Below are 16310 nucleotides of genomic sequence, written 5' to 3' on the forward strand. Positions count from 1 at the left end.
CTGTTGGTTTAAGTTACCCAGCTTGTGGTATTTTGTTACAGAAGTCCTAAGAAACCAATAAAGAGGCTTTAAATCAAGGATCAACAATTTAACACAGACTATTCTGCAGGAGGGAGTGATGAGATACAAATACTGCTTTAAGTAGGTGGTTTCTGCTGTGGGAAAGCCAGAGTAGAGGAGATGCTGTTAAGAGATGAAGCCATGGCAGGTTCAGTGCTGATTACAGAAAATAGACTGATAGAACTATAGCTACGCAAGTGGGAAGGGAGGATCCTCAGGCTCATTCTCAGTAATGCAATGTAAACCCCACTATTACCTTATTTTCTGTTGCCCCAAATCATCTTTAATTCCAAAAAGAAAATGGTAGGCAATCAACAGTTCTAACTGGACTTCTGAAAGGTTATACAGTGAGAAAAATGTCTTTTAAAAAAGTGACCCTGTGTGGCAAAATTTTAAAGAGGTACTCAGAAAGCAATGGTGATGGAAATTAACAAATTAAAAAGGCTTTTTCACAGTCTTGGGATATTATAAAATGAATATAGAGAGGAAAAAAACACTTTTACACTTCTCTTATTCAGTGATAGAGAAAGGTCCTTATATACCTTCGGCTCTACTAAAAGACAAACACAGGCTAGAGTTGTTTTTCAGTATTTTTTTTTCTTTTTAATATAAATTTATTTATTTTAATTGGAGGTTAATTCCTTTCCAATATTGTATTGGTTTTGCCATGCCTCAACATGAATCTGCCACAGGTACACACATATTCCCCATCCTGAACCCCCCTCCCTCCCAGTATTTCTTTTAAAAATAAATGGGCACATTACATGTTGGTCATATAACTCATGCTAGGAGTATTTAGGGGAGAAGGCTCTGTCATAAGAAACAGATGACAAACGCATAAAAATGTATGCATTTCAAGGCTAGTCATAGGATTATTATCTATAATAATAAAAAAAAATGGGAAACCTAAATGTTTATCACAATAGTCTGATTAAGTAAACTATGACAAAGCCACATACTTTTAAATAATGTGGACTCATTTAAAATAATGTTGATTTTTATTTACTCACATGGAAAACTGCTCATGCTAATTTTTAAAAAGCCAGTTATAAAAGTCTATTATATAATCTAATTTCATTTAAGTTAAATATGAATGTAGATATATATGTGTACATGTCTATATATTCAAAAAACATATGTATGTGTACAGAAAACACATATCAAAATATTAATTTGTTATATCTCTAGTTAAAGTCACTAGAGAATAAATATTTTTATTTTATATTCACAGTTGATGTTTTTAAAAAATATTTTTTATTTTATATTCAGAAATGATCTTTGTTCCAAGACTTCCTGTGTTTTTCAGGAACTTTTTGGAATGAGCACATAAGCTTCCATAGACCAGGAAAAGAAAGGCATTCAATATGTTCATTACATTAGACTTCAAATACACACAAATTCATGTATTTATATGTATATTATAGTCATCATTACCAAGTACCTATGGACCACGAACTGTGGATACATGGATCAACAAGATAGTAACTGTCCTCCTCATGCTTACAATCTACTGGGAAAGCAGACGTGAAATATTATAATTGCTACCTCATTTGCTTCACTCTGCTGCTGTTCCTTCTTTTTTCTTCTTTTCTCTCTTTTTTTCTCATTTGTAGTTGATTTATTTGTTTGAGACTTTCCAGTATTTCGACCTTTGCCTTTTCCAGGCTCAGAATCAGAACCACTGCCACTATCCACTTGCAACAAGGCAAAACGAGAGGCAGTAGTGGGGACAGAACTAAGTACAGCTGAGGCCATTGTAAAAATTTTTCTTTCAAAATACTTCTGTCAAGAATAATTCCTGTGGGAAGGGGAAAAGGCAGATGAGTAAACACAGTAAAATCTGTTTTAGGTTTCAAAACAAACAGAAATACACACACACTTCTGACACTGGATTTAGTAACATTTGCATTCATACCCACAGTCCTACTGGCAATAACATACTTTTTAAACTTAAGTAAACAACATAAAATGTATAATATAAAACAAAAAATCATATACTGAGATTTCACAATTATTACAAGGCTGCTGCTGCTGCTGCTGCTGCTAAGTCGCTTCAGTCATGTCCGACTATCCATACAGTTTCCAAAAATCAGTGACTTTCCTCTTTCTTTTAAATACGTCACCATATATCTATGAAGTACATCCTAAGTCAGCCATAATTTGTACATACATTTATGGAGAACATCCTAAATCAATAGTTTATTAATACAATGAAAAAGTACATATATCATTTTTCACTGCACTAGAGACCACTGGTCCTGCTGCTGCTACTGCTGCTGCTAAGTCGCTTCAGTCGTGTCCGACTCTGTGCAACCCCATAGACGGCAGCCCACCAGGCTCCCCTATCCCTGGGATTCTCCAGGCAAGAACACCGGAGTGGGTTGCCATTTCCTTCTCCAATGCATGAAAGTGAGAAATCAAAGTGAAGTTGCTCAGTCGTGTCCAACCCTGAGCGACCCCATGGACTGCAGCCCACCAGGCTCCTCCGTCCATGGGATTCTCCAGGCAAGAGTACTGGAGTGGGGTGCCACTGCCTTCTCCCACCACTGGTCCTACTACATGCTTACCCTCAACTTTGAAGACAGGGAAAAAGGAGTAGGAAAAGAAGAACATTCTTATCATATACAAATTCTGCCTTAAGTTTGATTCTAGAGTGACAGCAAAATAGAGAACTTACCCTGGAGAAGGAAATGGCAACCCACTCCAGTATCTTGCCTGGGAAATCCCATGGACAGAGGAGCCTGGAAGGCTATAGTCCACGGGGTCGCAAGAGTCGGTCAGACACAACTTAGCAATTAAACCAACGCCACCACCACACAGGCAAAACCTGAAAATATTCATAACCAACAGAACCACACATCAAGAATTACTGAAGGAGGTTCTTTAGGTTACAGGGAAAATCATCCCAGATAGAAATGTGGCTCTTCACAATAGACAGAATAATACTGGAAATAGTAACTACATTGGTTAAGTTCATAAAATTTTCTTCTAATATAAATGTCCCTAAAGCATGACTATGGAGAAGGCGATGGCACCCCACTCCAGTACTCTTGCCTAGAAAATCCCATAGATGGAGGAGCCTGGTGGGCTGCAGTCCATGGGGTTGTAAAGGTCGGACATGACTGAGCAACTTCACTTTTACTTTTCTCTTTCATGCACTGGAGAAGGAAATGGCAACCCACTCCAGTGTTCTTGCCTGGAGAATCCCAGGGACGGCAGAGCCTGATGGGCTGCCATCTATGGGGTCGCACAGAGTCGGACACGACTGAAGCAACTTAGCAGCAGCAGCAACAAAGCATGACTATTATAACCAAAATTATTATATATATATATAAATTATATATGTAAAATTTAAACTATGTAATATATAAATTATATAATATAAAAACATATTATAACAAAAATAGCATATATTGTGTTTTTATAATTATACATGTAAAAATAAAATGTGTTACCTCAATAGTATAAAAAAGAGAACTTAAATTCTCTCAACCAAAGGAAACTGTTCAAAATCACCTTCTACCATCTTTTTAGTTAATTAATCTCAGTGCACCCTCTTTCAGTTTTTTATTCTTTGATTGTAGCTAATTCACGGAGAAGGCAATGGCAACCTACTCCAGTACTCTGGCCTGGAAAATCCCATGGACGGAGGGGCCTGGTGGGATGCAGTCCATGGGGTCACGAAGAGTCGGACATGAATGAGCGACTTCACTTTTTTCACTTTCATGCATTGGAGAAGGAAATGGCAACCCACTCCGGTGTTCTTGCCTGGAGAATCCCAGGGACGGGGGAGCTTGATGGGCTGCCGTCTATGGGGTCGCACAGAGTTGGACACGACTGAAGTGACTTAGCAGCAGCAGCAGCTAATTCACAATGCTGTGCTAGTTTCAAGCGTACAGGGAAATGATTCAGTTATTTATATACATGTATATATTTTTACTCAATTATTTATGCTTCTGAACTGTGGTGTTGGAGAAGACTCTTGAGAGTCCCTTGGACTGCAATGAGATCCAACCAGTCCATTCTGAAGGAGATCAGCCCTGGGATTTCTTTGGAAGGAATGATGCTAAAGCTGAAACTCCAGTACTTTGGCCACCTCATGCGAAGAGTTGACTCACTGGAAAAGACTCTGATGCTGGGAGGGATTGGGGGCAGGAGGAGAAGGGGACGACAGAGGATGAGATGGCTGGATGGCATCACTGACTCGATGGACATGAGTCTGAGTGAACTCCGGGAGCTGGTGATGGACAGGGAGGCCTGGCATGCTGCGATTCATGGGGTCGCAAAGAGTCGGACGCGACTGAGAGACTAAACTGAACTGATATACATATATTATTTATGGGGCTTCCTGGTGGCTCAGTGCTAAAGAATCCACCTGACAACACAGGAGATGCTGGTCCAATCCCCATGTCAGGAAGATCCCCTGGAGAAGGAAATGGCAACCCACTCCAGTTTTATTGCCTGGGAAATACTGTAAACAGTGCCCAATGTTCACAGCAGCACTATTAACAATAGCCAAGACATGGAAACAACCTAAATGTCCATCAACAGATGAATAGATAAAGAAGATGTATGTGTGTGTATAGACTTGTGTAATCCAAGTCATCTGTTTGTGATATACAAACACAATGGAGTAATACTCATCCATAAAAGAGAATGAAATAATGCCATTTGTAACAACATGGACCTACATATGATCACATTAAATGAAGTAAACATGACAAAGACAAGTATCACATAAATCACTTATATGTGAAACTAAAAATATAAAATACAAATGAATTTATTAACAAAACAGAAATAGACTCATAGACATAGAAAATGAACTCATACTTGCCACAGGTGATAGAAGGGGTGAGGGGAAGATTAAATTAGTTTGGGATGAACATATTCACACTATGATATATAAAACAGGTAAGTAACAAGCACCTACTGTATAGCAGAGGGAACTATATTCAATCTGTAAACAATGCTGCTATGAAAACTGGGTGCCTTCATGGATTACAGCTTTGTCATGGCGTAGTGGCTTGCATAACTCAATAAAGCTATGAGCCATGCTGTGCAGGGCTACCCAAGATGGAAGGGTCATAGTGAAAAGTTCTGACAACATGTGGTCCACTGGAGGAGGATATGGCAAATCATTACTGACTCAAGAAGCCCATGAACAGTATGAAAAGGCAAAAATACATGACACCAGAAGATGAGCCCCCCAGGCCAGAAGGTGTCCAATACACTACTGGGGAAGAGTAGAGGGCAATTACTAACAGCTCCAGAAAGAATGAAGTGGCTGGGTCAAAAAGGAAACAATGCTCAGTTGTGGATGTATCTGGTGATGAAAGTAAAGTCTGACACTGTAAAGAACAACACTGCATAGGAACCTGGAATGTTAGGTCCATGAATCAAGGTAAATTGGACATGGTCAAGCAGGAGATGGCAAGAGTGAACATCGCCATCTTAGGAAATCAGTGAACTAAAATGGACAGGAATGGGCAAATTTAATTCAGATAACCACTACATCTACTACTGTGGGCAAGAATCCCTTAGAAGAAGAGTATCCCTCATCGTCAACAGAAGAATCTGAAATGCAGTACTTGGGTGCAATCTTATAAATGACAGAGTGATCTGAAATCATTTCCAAGGCAAACCACACATATTCACACTATGATATATGAAACAGGTAAACAACAAGCACCTACTGTATAGCAGAGGGAACTATATTCAACCTGTAAACAATGCTGCTATGAAAACAGCAAATGGCAACCCACTCCAGTGTTCTTGCCTGGAGAATCCCAGGGACGGGGGAGCCTGGTGGGCTGCCATCTCTGGGGTCACACAGAGTCGGACACTACTGAAGTGACTTAGCAGCCCAGTTTCATTGAGTTATGCAAGCCACTACGCCATGACAAAGCTGTAATCCATGAAGGCACCCAGTCTTCATAGCAGCATTGTTTATAGATTGACTATAGTTCCCTCTGCTATACAGTAGGTGCTTGTTGTTTACCTGTTTTATATATCATAGTGTGAATATGTTCATCCCAAACTAATTTAATCTTCCCCTCACCCGTTCTATCAACATCACAGTAATCCCAAGTCTATGCCCCAACCACTGATGCCAAAGAAGTTGAAGCTGACCAGTTCTATGAAGACCTATAAGATCTTCTAGAATTAACACCAAAAAAGATGAAAGATGTCCTTTTCATCATTGGAATCAGAAGGCAAAAGTAGGAAGTCAACAGATACCCAGAATAACAGTCAAGTTTGGTCTTGGAGTACAAAATGAAGCAGGGCAAAGGCTAACAGAGTTTTGTTAAGAGAAGACGCTGGTCACAGCAACCCCCCTTTTCCAACCCAAAGGATGTCTCTTCACATGGACACCATCGGATAGTTAATAATGAAAACAGACTGATTACGTTTTCTTTGCAGCCAAAGATGGAGAAGCTCTATACAGTCAGTGAAAACAAGACCTGGAGCTGGCTGTGGCTCAGATCAAATTTCAGGCTTAAAATGAAGCAAGTAGGGGAAACCACCAGGCCATTCAGGTATGACCTAAATCAAATCCCTTATAACAATATAATGGAGGTGATGAATAGATTTAAGGGATTAGATCTGGTAGAGACAGTGACTGAAGAACAATGGACAGAGGTTCAGTAGGCAGTGATCAAAACCATCCCAAACAAAAAGAAATGCAAGAAGGCAGGGTGGTTGTCTCAGGAGGCCTTACAAATCACTGAGGAAAGAAGAGAAGCAAAAAGCAAGGGAGGAAGGAGAAGATATCCAAATGAATGCTGAGTTACAGAGAACAGCAAGGAAAGGTAAGAAGGCCTTCCTAAGTGAACAATGCAAAGAAACAGAGGAAAACAATACAAGGGAAAGACTAGAGATATCAAGAAAATTCCTTCTTTCTCTTCAAGAAAGCTGAATATATCAAGGGAACATTTCATGCAAAGATGGCCACAATAAAGGACAGAAATGGTATGGACCTAACAGAAGCAGAAGATATTAAGAAGAAGTGGCAAGAAGACACAGAAGAACTATACAAAAAAGATCATCATGAGCCAGACAACCACAACGGTGTGACCACTCACCCAGAGCCAGACATTTTGGAGTGTGAAGTCAAGTGGGCCCTAGAAAGCATCACTACGAACAAAGCTAGTGGAGGTGATGGAATTCCACCTGAGCTTTTTCAAATCCTAAAAGATGATGCTGTGAAAGTGCTGTACTCAATATGCCAGCAAATTTGGAAAATTCAGCAGTGGCCACAGGACTGGAAAAGGTCAGTTTTCATTCCAATCCCAAAGAAAGGCAATGCCAAAGAATGTTCAAACTACCACACAATTGCACTCATTTCACATCCTAGCAAAGTAATGCTCAAAATTCTCCAAACCAGACTTCAATGGTACATGAACTGAGAACTTCCAGATGTTCAAGCTGGATTTAGAAAAGGCAGAGGAACCAGATATCAAATTGCCAACATCCGATGGATCATAGAAAATGCGAGAGAATTCCAGGAAAACATCTGCTTTTGCTTCACTGACTGCACTACAGCCTTTAACTGTGTGGATCACAACAAAGTGTGGAAAATTCTTTAAGAGATGAGAATACAAGACTACCTTACCTGACTCCTGAGAAACCTATATACACGTCAAGAAGAAACAGAACCAGTCATGGAAAAAGTGACTGGTTCCAAATTGGGAAAGGAGTACGACAAGGCTGTATGTTGTCATCCTGCTTATTTAATTTATATGTGAAGTACATCATCCAATATGACAGGCTGGATGAATCAGAAGCTGGAATCAAGATTGCGGGGAGAAATATCAACAAACTCAGATATGCAGATGATACCACTCTAATGGAAGAAAACGAAGAGGAATTAGAGAGCCTCCTTATGAGGGTGAAAGAGGAGAGTGAAAAAGGTGACTTGAAGCTCTACATTCAAAAAACTAAGATCATGGAATCCAGTTCCATCACTTCATGGCAAACAGAAGCAGAAAAACTGGAAGTAGTGACAGATTTTATTTTCTTGGGCTCCCAATCACTGTGGACAGTGACTGCGGCCATGAAATTAAAAGATGCTTGCTCCTTGGAAGGAAAGCTATGACAAATCTACACAATGTATTAAAAAAACAGACATCACTTTGCTGACAAAGGACTATCTAGTCAAAGATATGGTTTTTCCAGTAGTCATGTATGGATGTGAGAGCTGGACCATAAAGAAGGTTGAGCACCAAAGAACTGATACATTTGAATTGTGGTGCTGGAGAAGACTCTTGAGAGTCCCTTGGACAGCAAGGAGATCAAACCAGTCAATCCTAAAGGATGCCAACCCTGAATATTCCTTTGAAGGACTCCTGCTGAAGCTGAAACTCCAATACTTTGGCCACCTGATGTGAAGAGCTGACTCACTGGAAAGACCCTGATGCTGGGAAAGACTGAAGGCAAAAGGGGAAGGGGGTAGCAGAGGATGATATGGTTAGATAGCACCAGTGGACATGAGTTAGCATCAATGGACTGACCCAATGGACATGAGTTTGAGCAAACTCTGCGAGACAGTGGAAGACAAAGGAGCCTGGCTTGCTGCAGTCCATGGGGTTGCAAATAATCAGACATGACTCAGCAACTGAACACAACAACAAATTAACACGGGGGTACACACAGCTTTTTGAATTAAAGTTTTCTCTGGATAAATGCCCAAGAGTGGGATTGCTGGATCATATAGTAGTAACTCTGTTTTTAGTTTTTTAAGGAGCCTCCGTACTATTCTCCACAGTGGCTGCACCAATTCATATTCCCACCAACAACATAAAAGTGTTCTTTTCTCCACACCTTCTCCAGTATTTATTATTTGTAGATTTTTTTTAGATGACAGTCATTCTGACTGGTGTGAGATGATACCTCATTGCAGTTTTGATCTGCATTTCCCTAATAACTGCTGCTGCTGCTGCTGCTAAGTTGCTTCAGTCGTGTCCGACTCTGTGTGACCCCATAGACGGCAGCCCACTGGGCTCCCCTGTCCCTGGATTCTCCAGGCAAGAACACTGGAGTGGGTTGCCATTTCCTTCTCCAATGCATGAAAGTGAAAAGGGAAAGTGAAGTCACTCAGTCGTGTCCGACCCTGAGCGACCCCATGGACTGCAGCCTACCAGGCTCCTCTGCCCATGGGATTTTCCAGGCAAGAGTACTAGAGTGGGGTGCCATTGCCTTCTCCGCCCTAATAACTAGGCATATTGAACATCTTTTCATGTGCCTGTAGGCCATCTGTATGTTATCTTTGAAGAAATGTCCATTTAGGTCTTCTGCCTATTTTCTGATTGGGTTGCCTTTTTGATATCAAGCTGTATGAGCTCTTTATATATTTTAGAAATTAATCCCTTATTGGTATCTTTCAGCTTTTAACGAAATTTTTAAACTTAGGATATCAAAGGTCCTCTAATAAAAGAATATATATATATAATTGAATCATTTTATTTACACTAGAAACTAACACAACACTGTAAATCAACTATACAATAAAAACTTTTTTAAAAAGGTCCTCTAGTAATATCTAACCTAAACCCTTTGGCTTTACAGATGAGACAACTGGTACTTAGACTGGTTAAGCCACCCTGCAAGTTACTGTTGAAGTCAGGACCAGAAATTAGATTTGCTTACACTCTGAAGTTTCTAAGAAGCCTTGTAACTACTAGAAGACTTAAGTACTCTCAGTTCAAAAGAAACAGATTTTCTTAATTGTGAAATTCATAAATGTTTTACTTTGAAATGTACTGAATATATAACTGAATAAAATATTAAGTTTAAAAAACTAAAGGAACACTCTAAGCAACCAGCACAGAGATTAATGAAATGTTAACCCACCCTATGGGTCTCCCCAATAGCATCCCCCTAACACCCAACCTGTTCAAAGATAAGTTATTATCCTGATTTGTGTGTTACTTATTCCTTTTTCTTTATAGTTTTATCATGTCTGCCTTGAGCCACAGTGCTCACACCTAAACGAGCTACTGTTATTTCCACAATATCCTACTGCTTACCCAGGACACCCTACTTATTCATTGACACCCTACTTATTCATTGCAGAAGGAGACTGTTTAAAAGTGTGAATACCAGGAGGTAAGGATCAAGGTACATTTTGAAAGCTAACCACACACTATGGTTATCATGTTTTCACCCCCCAGGAGGAAACAAAAATGAGAATCATATATTCAATGTTCTATCTTAACCTAACAATCCAGAAAATTATTTAGAAATTTTTCAGTTTTTTGTTAAACAATGAGGGAAAATCAAAAGAAGAGCTGATATTTAAAGATGCCATCTAATAGTTACGAAATCAAAGTATTTTTATTATAAGATCATGTTAATACCTATTGTTCCTATGCCCAGAAATAAATGAATTAAGATAAAATACCACAGCATACAGAGATGACATTACACCAATAAAATTAAGACATATTTTTAGGCTTAACTCTTTCCCACAAACTTGAGAATTAAGACTTTGTAAGTTATTAAAAGGGAGAAAATACTAAAAAATGAAAAGAAATTTTCAGACTCAAAAATATTATAGAAAACATTAATTCTGCTTCCACTTCAACATGCCACGTTAAAATCCTGCTAAGTTTTAGTAGTTCTGACCACTTTAGGTACACTAATCCTACACAGTTGTTCTACAACTACTGTATTTAATTTTAACTCTTGCAACTATAAATTGCATATGATAGCTATTCAAAAATATTCACTGCCCCTCCCTGAAAAAGAATTATGTATCACTCTCATGTTGAATGCAGACATGGCCAATGTGACTTACCAGTGAAATGTAAGCTTTAAAAGCCGAGCATGGTGAGCTATGTTTTTTCTCTGCTTCTGTTACTGCAGAAGCATATGCTTAGATGAAGTCTCCATCAGTCAAGTCTGATGGAGTCTGAAACTACAATGAAAAAAATCTCCTTACTAACCTGTAATGGATATGTAGCTTGAGTAGGAAAGAAACTTTGCTTCTTTAAGCTGCTGAGGTTTTCAGGTTGTCACTGCAATATTATCTAACTTTATCATCACTAATAGCTTACACAAATACACTTCCTCTCCAATTTAGGACTGATACCAAAACTGAATTTCATTATCTGGATTGTCCTGCATGAGTGAAATGTTCACAGACATTCTAAACATCTCTTACAAGCTCACAGAAATTGTTTTTCTTTGAAATGAAAAGAAAAACGTTTTTGGCCTTCAGAATTTGCGGTTGAGCCACTGAAAAGAGTCAAAGACCTAAAGATTTTATCTAACATACTACATGAGGAGAATACCAATGTACCTGAAACCCAAGAATCACAGTAGTGACCATGTCTTAAATAGTGGACATATGTGACAAGCAACAAATGTTTCCTGAATGAATGAGAAGAAGTAATAAAAGTGAAAAGAAAGCATTAGAATACATTATGTTAACTGAGAAAAGAATCAGTGATAAACACTCAAAATAACTTTTTCTGATGAGGCAGCTACCTATGCTACACCTTAGCAACCCATGTGCTTAACTAATGAAAGGTATATGGAAAGGGGGAAATGTTCATCTTGTTTGGTCAGGGGCTACAGATGGGAGAAGAGAAGAGTGGTAGCCACCTGTACTAGACTTTATATAATAGTAAAACTAAAGGCAAAAAATAGCTCTACTTAGCAGCTGAGGGAGTAAAGGGATGGGACAATTGGAAGGGCTGATCAACTGTATCATAAGTTCTACTTTAAAAAAAAAAGTGATAAACAGACAACACATCAACCCCCTCATTAGTCATGAGAGGAATCTATATATCAAAAATGTATATACCATACACTAACCAATACTTCACAAGTGGGAAGAGGGGTGAAATGTAAACTTTAAATGAACAAAGGGAATAAAAATAATCCCCAGTTTGTAAACATGTTAGTTGTTTACATACCAAAAAGAATGAGATGCATGGGGCTACCCATGATGCCTATCTTCCTTTCTATAGTTTTCATTATTTTCCCAAATAGTCTACAATGATTTTCTATAAGAAAAGAAAAAATCTCATCTTGAAAAGGAAAAATGGCTATCTATACCCAAATTCAAAAAGGAAAACATAATATAATCAATGCAATATTGATTTTTCTGCCCTGCGTCAAAACTTAGAAAGCGCAACTACAGGTCAGAATTAACAATGACATGCCTCAGGTCCCTTATGTTAGTGACAGAGAAGACAAATGACAGAAAGCAATTGTTAAAGACTGTGTTGCATGTCTTTAAGAGAACACTGCCTTCATTAACAAATTTTTCTGAATTTACAAAAGAAAAAAATCATGTCATATAATCCAGGAATTCATTTGAAACTACTTTTTAAAAATCTTAGAGAGACAAATAAGCAGACCACAAAAACATCAGACTTTTAAAGATACTATTTCAGGGAAAGGGCTTCTTGTGAGCGTAGGGTTAGAGGTCTTGTGTCCTACACGTCTGCATCTCCACCTATAGTCATATCAAAGAGATACTTAAGTAAACAGATGCAAACGGAGCTCTTCTCCCTCCCCCATGTTCCCGTTCTTTCTCTACCACATAGTCTTTAAAATCCAGGTATTCAAATGCTCAGACATTTATATACATACACTTAAATAACATGGAGATAATTAAGGTACACAAAACAAAAATATAGTAGACATCTACTAAGTTACCTACATTGGTCAGTCTATGAATGTAATGGCTAGTGTTCTATGTTAAACAGTTACACATTACTAAAATACTACACAAATCAGTTTTTTTGGTCCAGAAATGTAATATCATTTTCTGTTTATCCCTCTTCCTGTTGAGTTTTCTTTTAAAAATAATGTAAAGGCTAATTTAAGTAGTTGAAGGAAGACAAAAGTTCACAAGATAACTTAAAAACAAATGCACAATAAATTTACAAATATAAATATGCAGGCAACTCATCACATGAAGTGCAATATTTTATACTTTCTTAATGAACACCATTAGTAAAAACTATTTATTCCTCTATACTTGAAATTGCAGTAATATCAAATTACAGAAAAGTCTCCACTTTATACTCAGTACTAGAAAAAAATTACTTATTATTAATATTAGAACATATGTTAGATTTTCAAAAGCAACTGTCCTTCCTCAGACATTGTACTCCACCAAAACAATTATTTAGGACTTCCTTGGTGGCAGAGTAGATAAGAATCTGTCTGCCAACGCAGGACACACGGGTTCAATCCCTGGTCTGGGAAGATTCCGCATGCCACATAGCAGCTAAGCCTGCGCACCGCAACTGCTGAGCTGGAGCACCTGGAGCCCGTGCTCCACGACACAAGAAGCCACCACAATGAGAAGCCTGAGCATTGCAACTAGGGAGTAGCCCCGGCTCACCACAAGCAGAGAAAGCCTGTGCACAACAATGAAGACCCAGCATAGCCAAAAATAAATAAACAACAACAAAAAAACTACTTAAAACTTCCTGACCACACATTTAATTTTACTTGTTTATAGCTTTTTGCTATGCCTTTTGCCTAAAATGCCCTATATCTCTTCCACTTACAACCTGTATTGGGTTGGCCACAAAGTTTTTTTTGTGTGGTTTTTCCATAAGATCTTACAGAAAAACCTAAAGGAACTTTTTGGCCTACCCAGTATTTGTTCCCCAAAATCTTGCTCAGGTGCTAGCATCTCTAAAATGCTTCTTCTAACCTGCCTGTTTAATCATTTCCTCCTCTGCAATATTTCTGTACTCTATATTTATTACTGGATAGATTTAATTAAAATTATGTTTATTGTGCCCAGCTCTTTATAATCCTGATTTCAATATCCTGAAAGGCAAGGGCCTCTTTTTTCCATCCCCAACAAAAATCACAGGACCTGGCACACAAAAGATACGTTTATTGAATTTGTTTTTTTAAAAAATATTTACATTCCTCAAGTACACAGCTATCTACACATTCAAAGGCCTGCTCTAAAATAGAATGCAGCAAAATGCAAAGTGCACTAGAGATAATCCTCAATTCCCAAAATGCAAATGTGAGTTAATAGTGGTTATTAGCAGTTCAAAGTTGCTTCATTGTTAAGTGCCATTCTACTAACTCATCATCACCACAACTAATTTCGTTTAGAAGGTATATTTATTTAGGAAACAGAACTGGTTTTAAAGCATTAATTTAAAAGAACTAGAATACACCAGGAGCTTAAGTAAATACGTTTTTTAAATGAATAGCCTAAACTGCAAGAAGGTTTTATAAATGGTTTTATCAATGGCTGAGCCTCTTGGGTTCCCCTACCAAAGTTCTGAGAAAAAGTGCCACTATGATATCATTCTTTTCGACTATGATCATTCTAGGGTCAAGAAAGATGGTAGCAGTAGCCATCCTTCAGTCTAGGGAACCATAATTAGGGCACTTCAAAACTGATATATGTATAAGCTCCTCTATCAAGAAAGATATCCCTTTTTACAAAAACGATAGTGATCTTCCACTAACATAACCAACCAGTAAGCCTGCTGAAAAAAGAAATGAATACAGTGTGGTCTCACTGAAAAGTAGCTTAGATTTTAAAAAACAAAAGCCATAAAATGAAATGGCACTGAGTATGAGTGACTTAATATCTGGTGAAAATTTTTTATTGTATTTTTTTCATGTTCTGTTCCTCAAATAACGCCAACTACACAATATCTTTCACTTTGGCGTCTTATAAACTAAGGTTCACAAGCAGTAAGTGCCAGGAACATACCCAAACTTTGCTCTCAACGAACTTAATACAAACATTTTTTTTCTTCATAGTTCAATACTGTCTCCCGTCTCTAACCTGCAGCATCTAATTTCTGTGGATTGAAACAGCTAAGCAAAAAGTACAAGCAGGTACCGACTGAGGAACTAAGGAATTCTCCCATGAATAAAGCACACGTATTTTCATTAGTCCCAATGATCTCTTACTGCTCAACTTCTGAATTCTTCACTCTTTATAGAGTGAAGCCACCTGATTGATGTCTTATAGCTAAGTTTGTTGTTACCAAGTATGACATCATCTTCCGTTAATCAGGATCTGACTAATGTGAGCTTATGTGTTATAAACTTGTTGAGAAAAAAAAAATCTGTATTTCTACAGATTTTTTTACATTTTTAATTGCCACGCAGTTTAATATTCTTATAGCTGGCAAGTAAAATTTATTAAACTGACGATTCAGGTTACACTTACAAGCACGTTTACTATGTAAAGAAGCAGATAATAATGAAAAGTGTAGAGAATATTTCAGTGGCTGTCCAGTAGAGGAAAGACTATTTTTCTCATTAGTGCTTCTAATGAAAGCCATAGCACTTACTCAATTGGAGACTCTAGGTAAAGTTAAAAATGAAAAATCTAAAAGAAGTTGGAGAGAAAACACAATTTAATAAGCCATTTACTGTTTAATATCGACCAAGATCCCTAAGTGTTAGTAATGACAAAATTTCTGGAAGACTGCTTATTACAAACAATAACTGTAAAAAAAAAAAAATTCAAAACCCTTCTCTTTTTTCAATAGCTAGCGGGAGAAGGAGGAGCACTTTATTCAAGAAGTAATTTACTATACCTCATGCATGAACGAAAGCCAAATTTCACCCATAGGCTGTTAACCGATGCTCCCAAACTTACTCGCGCAAAGTACAAACGAGAAAGAAACAGGACTGGGAGAGACCGAACTCTGGCAAAGAAGAGGTTTCAAAACCTGCAACGGAGAAAAACAGCGAGTCGGGTCGTTGCTCCAGAAATTTCCGAGCGCCTGGCTTCCCGGGAGGGAGAGCGATGCCCGCGGCGGGGAGGGGGCGGCGGCACCTGTCACTTGGCGGCCCCGCGACCGCCGTCGACCCCTGGCCGGGCCCCCGCGGCGTCTCGGGAGGCGCAGGCACCGCCGGTGCGCCCGGGCCTGGGGTTGGCGCGGGTCTCTCTCCGCCGCCCCCGAGCTGGGCGCCGAGGGCCTTCCTGAGGAGCGGCCCTCCCGCGCACTCTGACCAGTGGCTCCGGCCAGCGGGGCCCGTCGCCTCAGGCCGAGTCCCCAACGGCCGAGCCGGGGCGCCCGGAACGGCGCGGCCGGGCCGCCACCACTGCCTCAGGGGCGCCGAAGCTGACCCCCCACGAGGCGGCCCGCCCTCCGCGTACTCACCGGGCCTCCCCGGCCGCCGGCTCGGTCCTCCTCTCCCTCCTCCCCCCGCCGCCGCCGCCGCCGCCGCCGCCGCCGCCGCCGCTCCGCGGCTCCCGGGGCGGCCGCACTGGGCGTTAGGACTGCGCTGGG

General features: G+C 39.4%; 1 protein-coding gene across 3 annotated transcripts in view; it reads right to left on the minus strand.

Annotated features, from left to right (window-relative positions):
- GKAP1 (G kinase anchoring protein 1) overlaps positions 1-16310 on the minus strand; it is a 94039-nt gene extending 77729 nt beyond the window's left edge. For 2 of the 3 annotated variants that reach the window (XM_025281947.2, XM_025281946.2), the window contains exons 1-3: positions 16182-16310; positions 15612-15746; positions 1606-1858 (exon numbers count right to left, since the gene is read on the minus strand). In XM_025281947.2, coding sequence (XP_025137732.1) covers positions 1606-1815 — 210 coding nt within the window. In that variant the 5' untranslated portion in view covers positions 1816-1858; positions 15612-15746; positions 16182-16310. The remainder of the gene's footprint in view (positions 1-1605; positions 1859-15611; positions 15747-16181) is intronic. The other variant, XM_044940237.1, reaches the window with a different exon arrangement.

The sequence above is a fragment of the Bubalus bubalis genome, chromosome 3, assembly GCF_019923935.1.
Source record: "Bubalus bubalis isolate 160015118507 breed Murrah chromosome 3, NDDB_SH_1, whole genome shotgun sequence".
Lineage (NCBI taxonomy): Eukaryota > Metazoa > Chordata > Mammalia > Artiodactyla > Bovidae > Bubalus > Bubalus bubalis.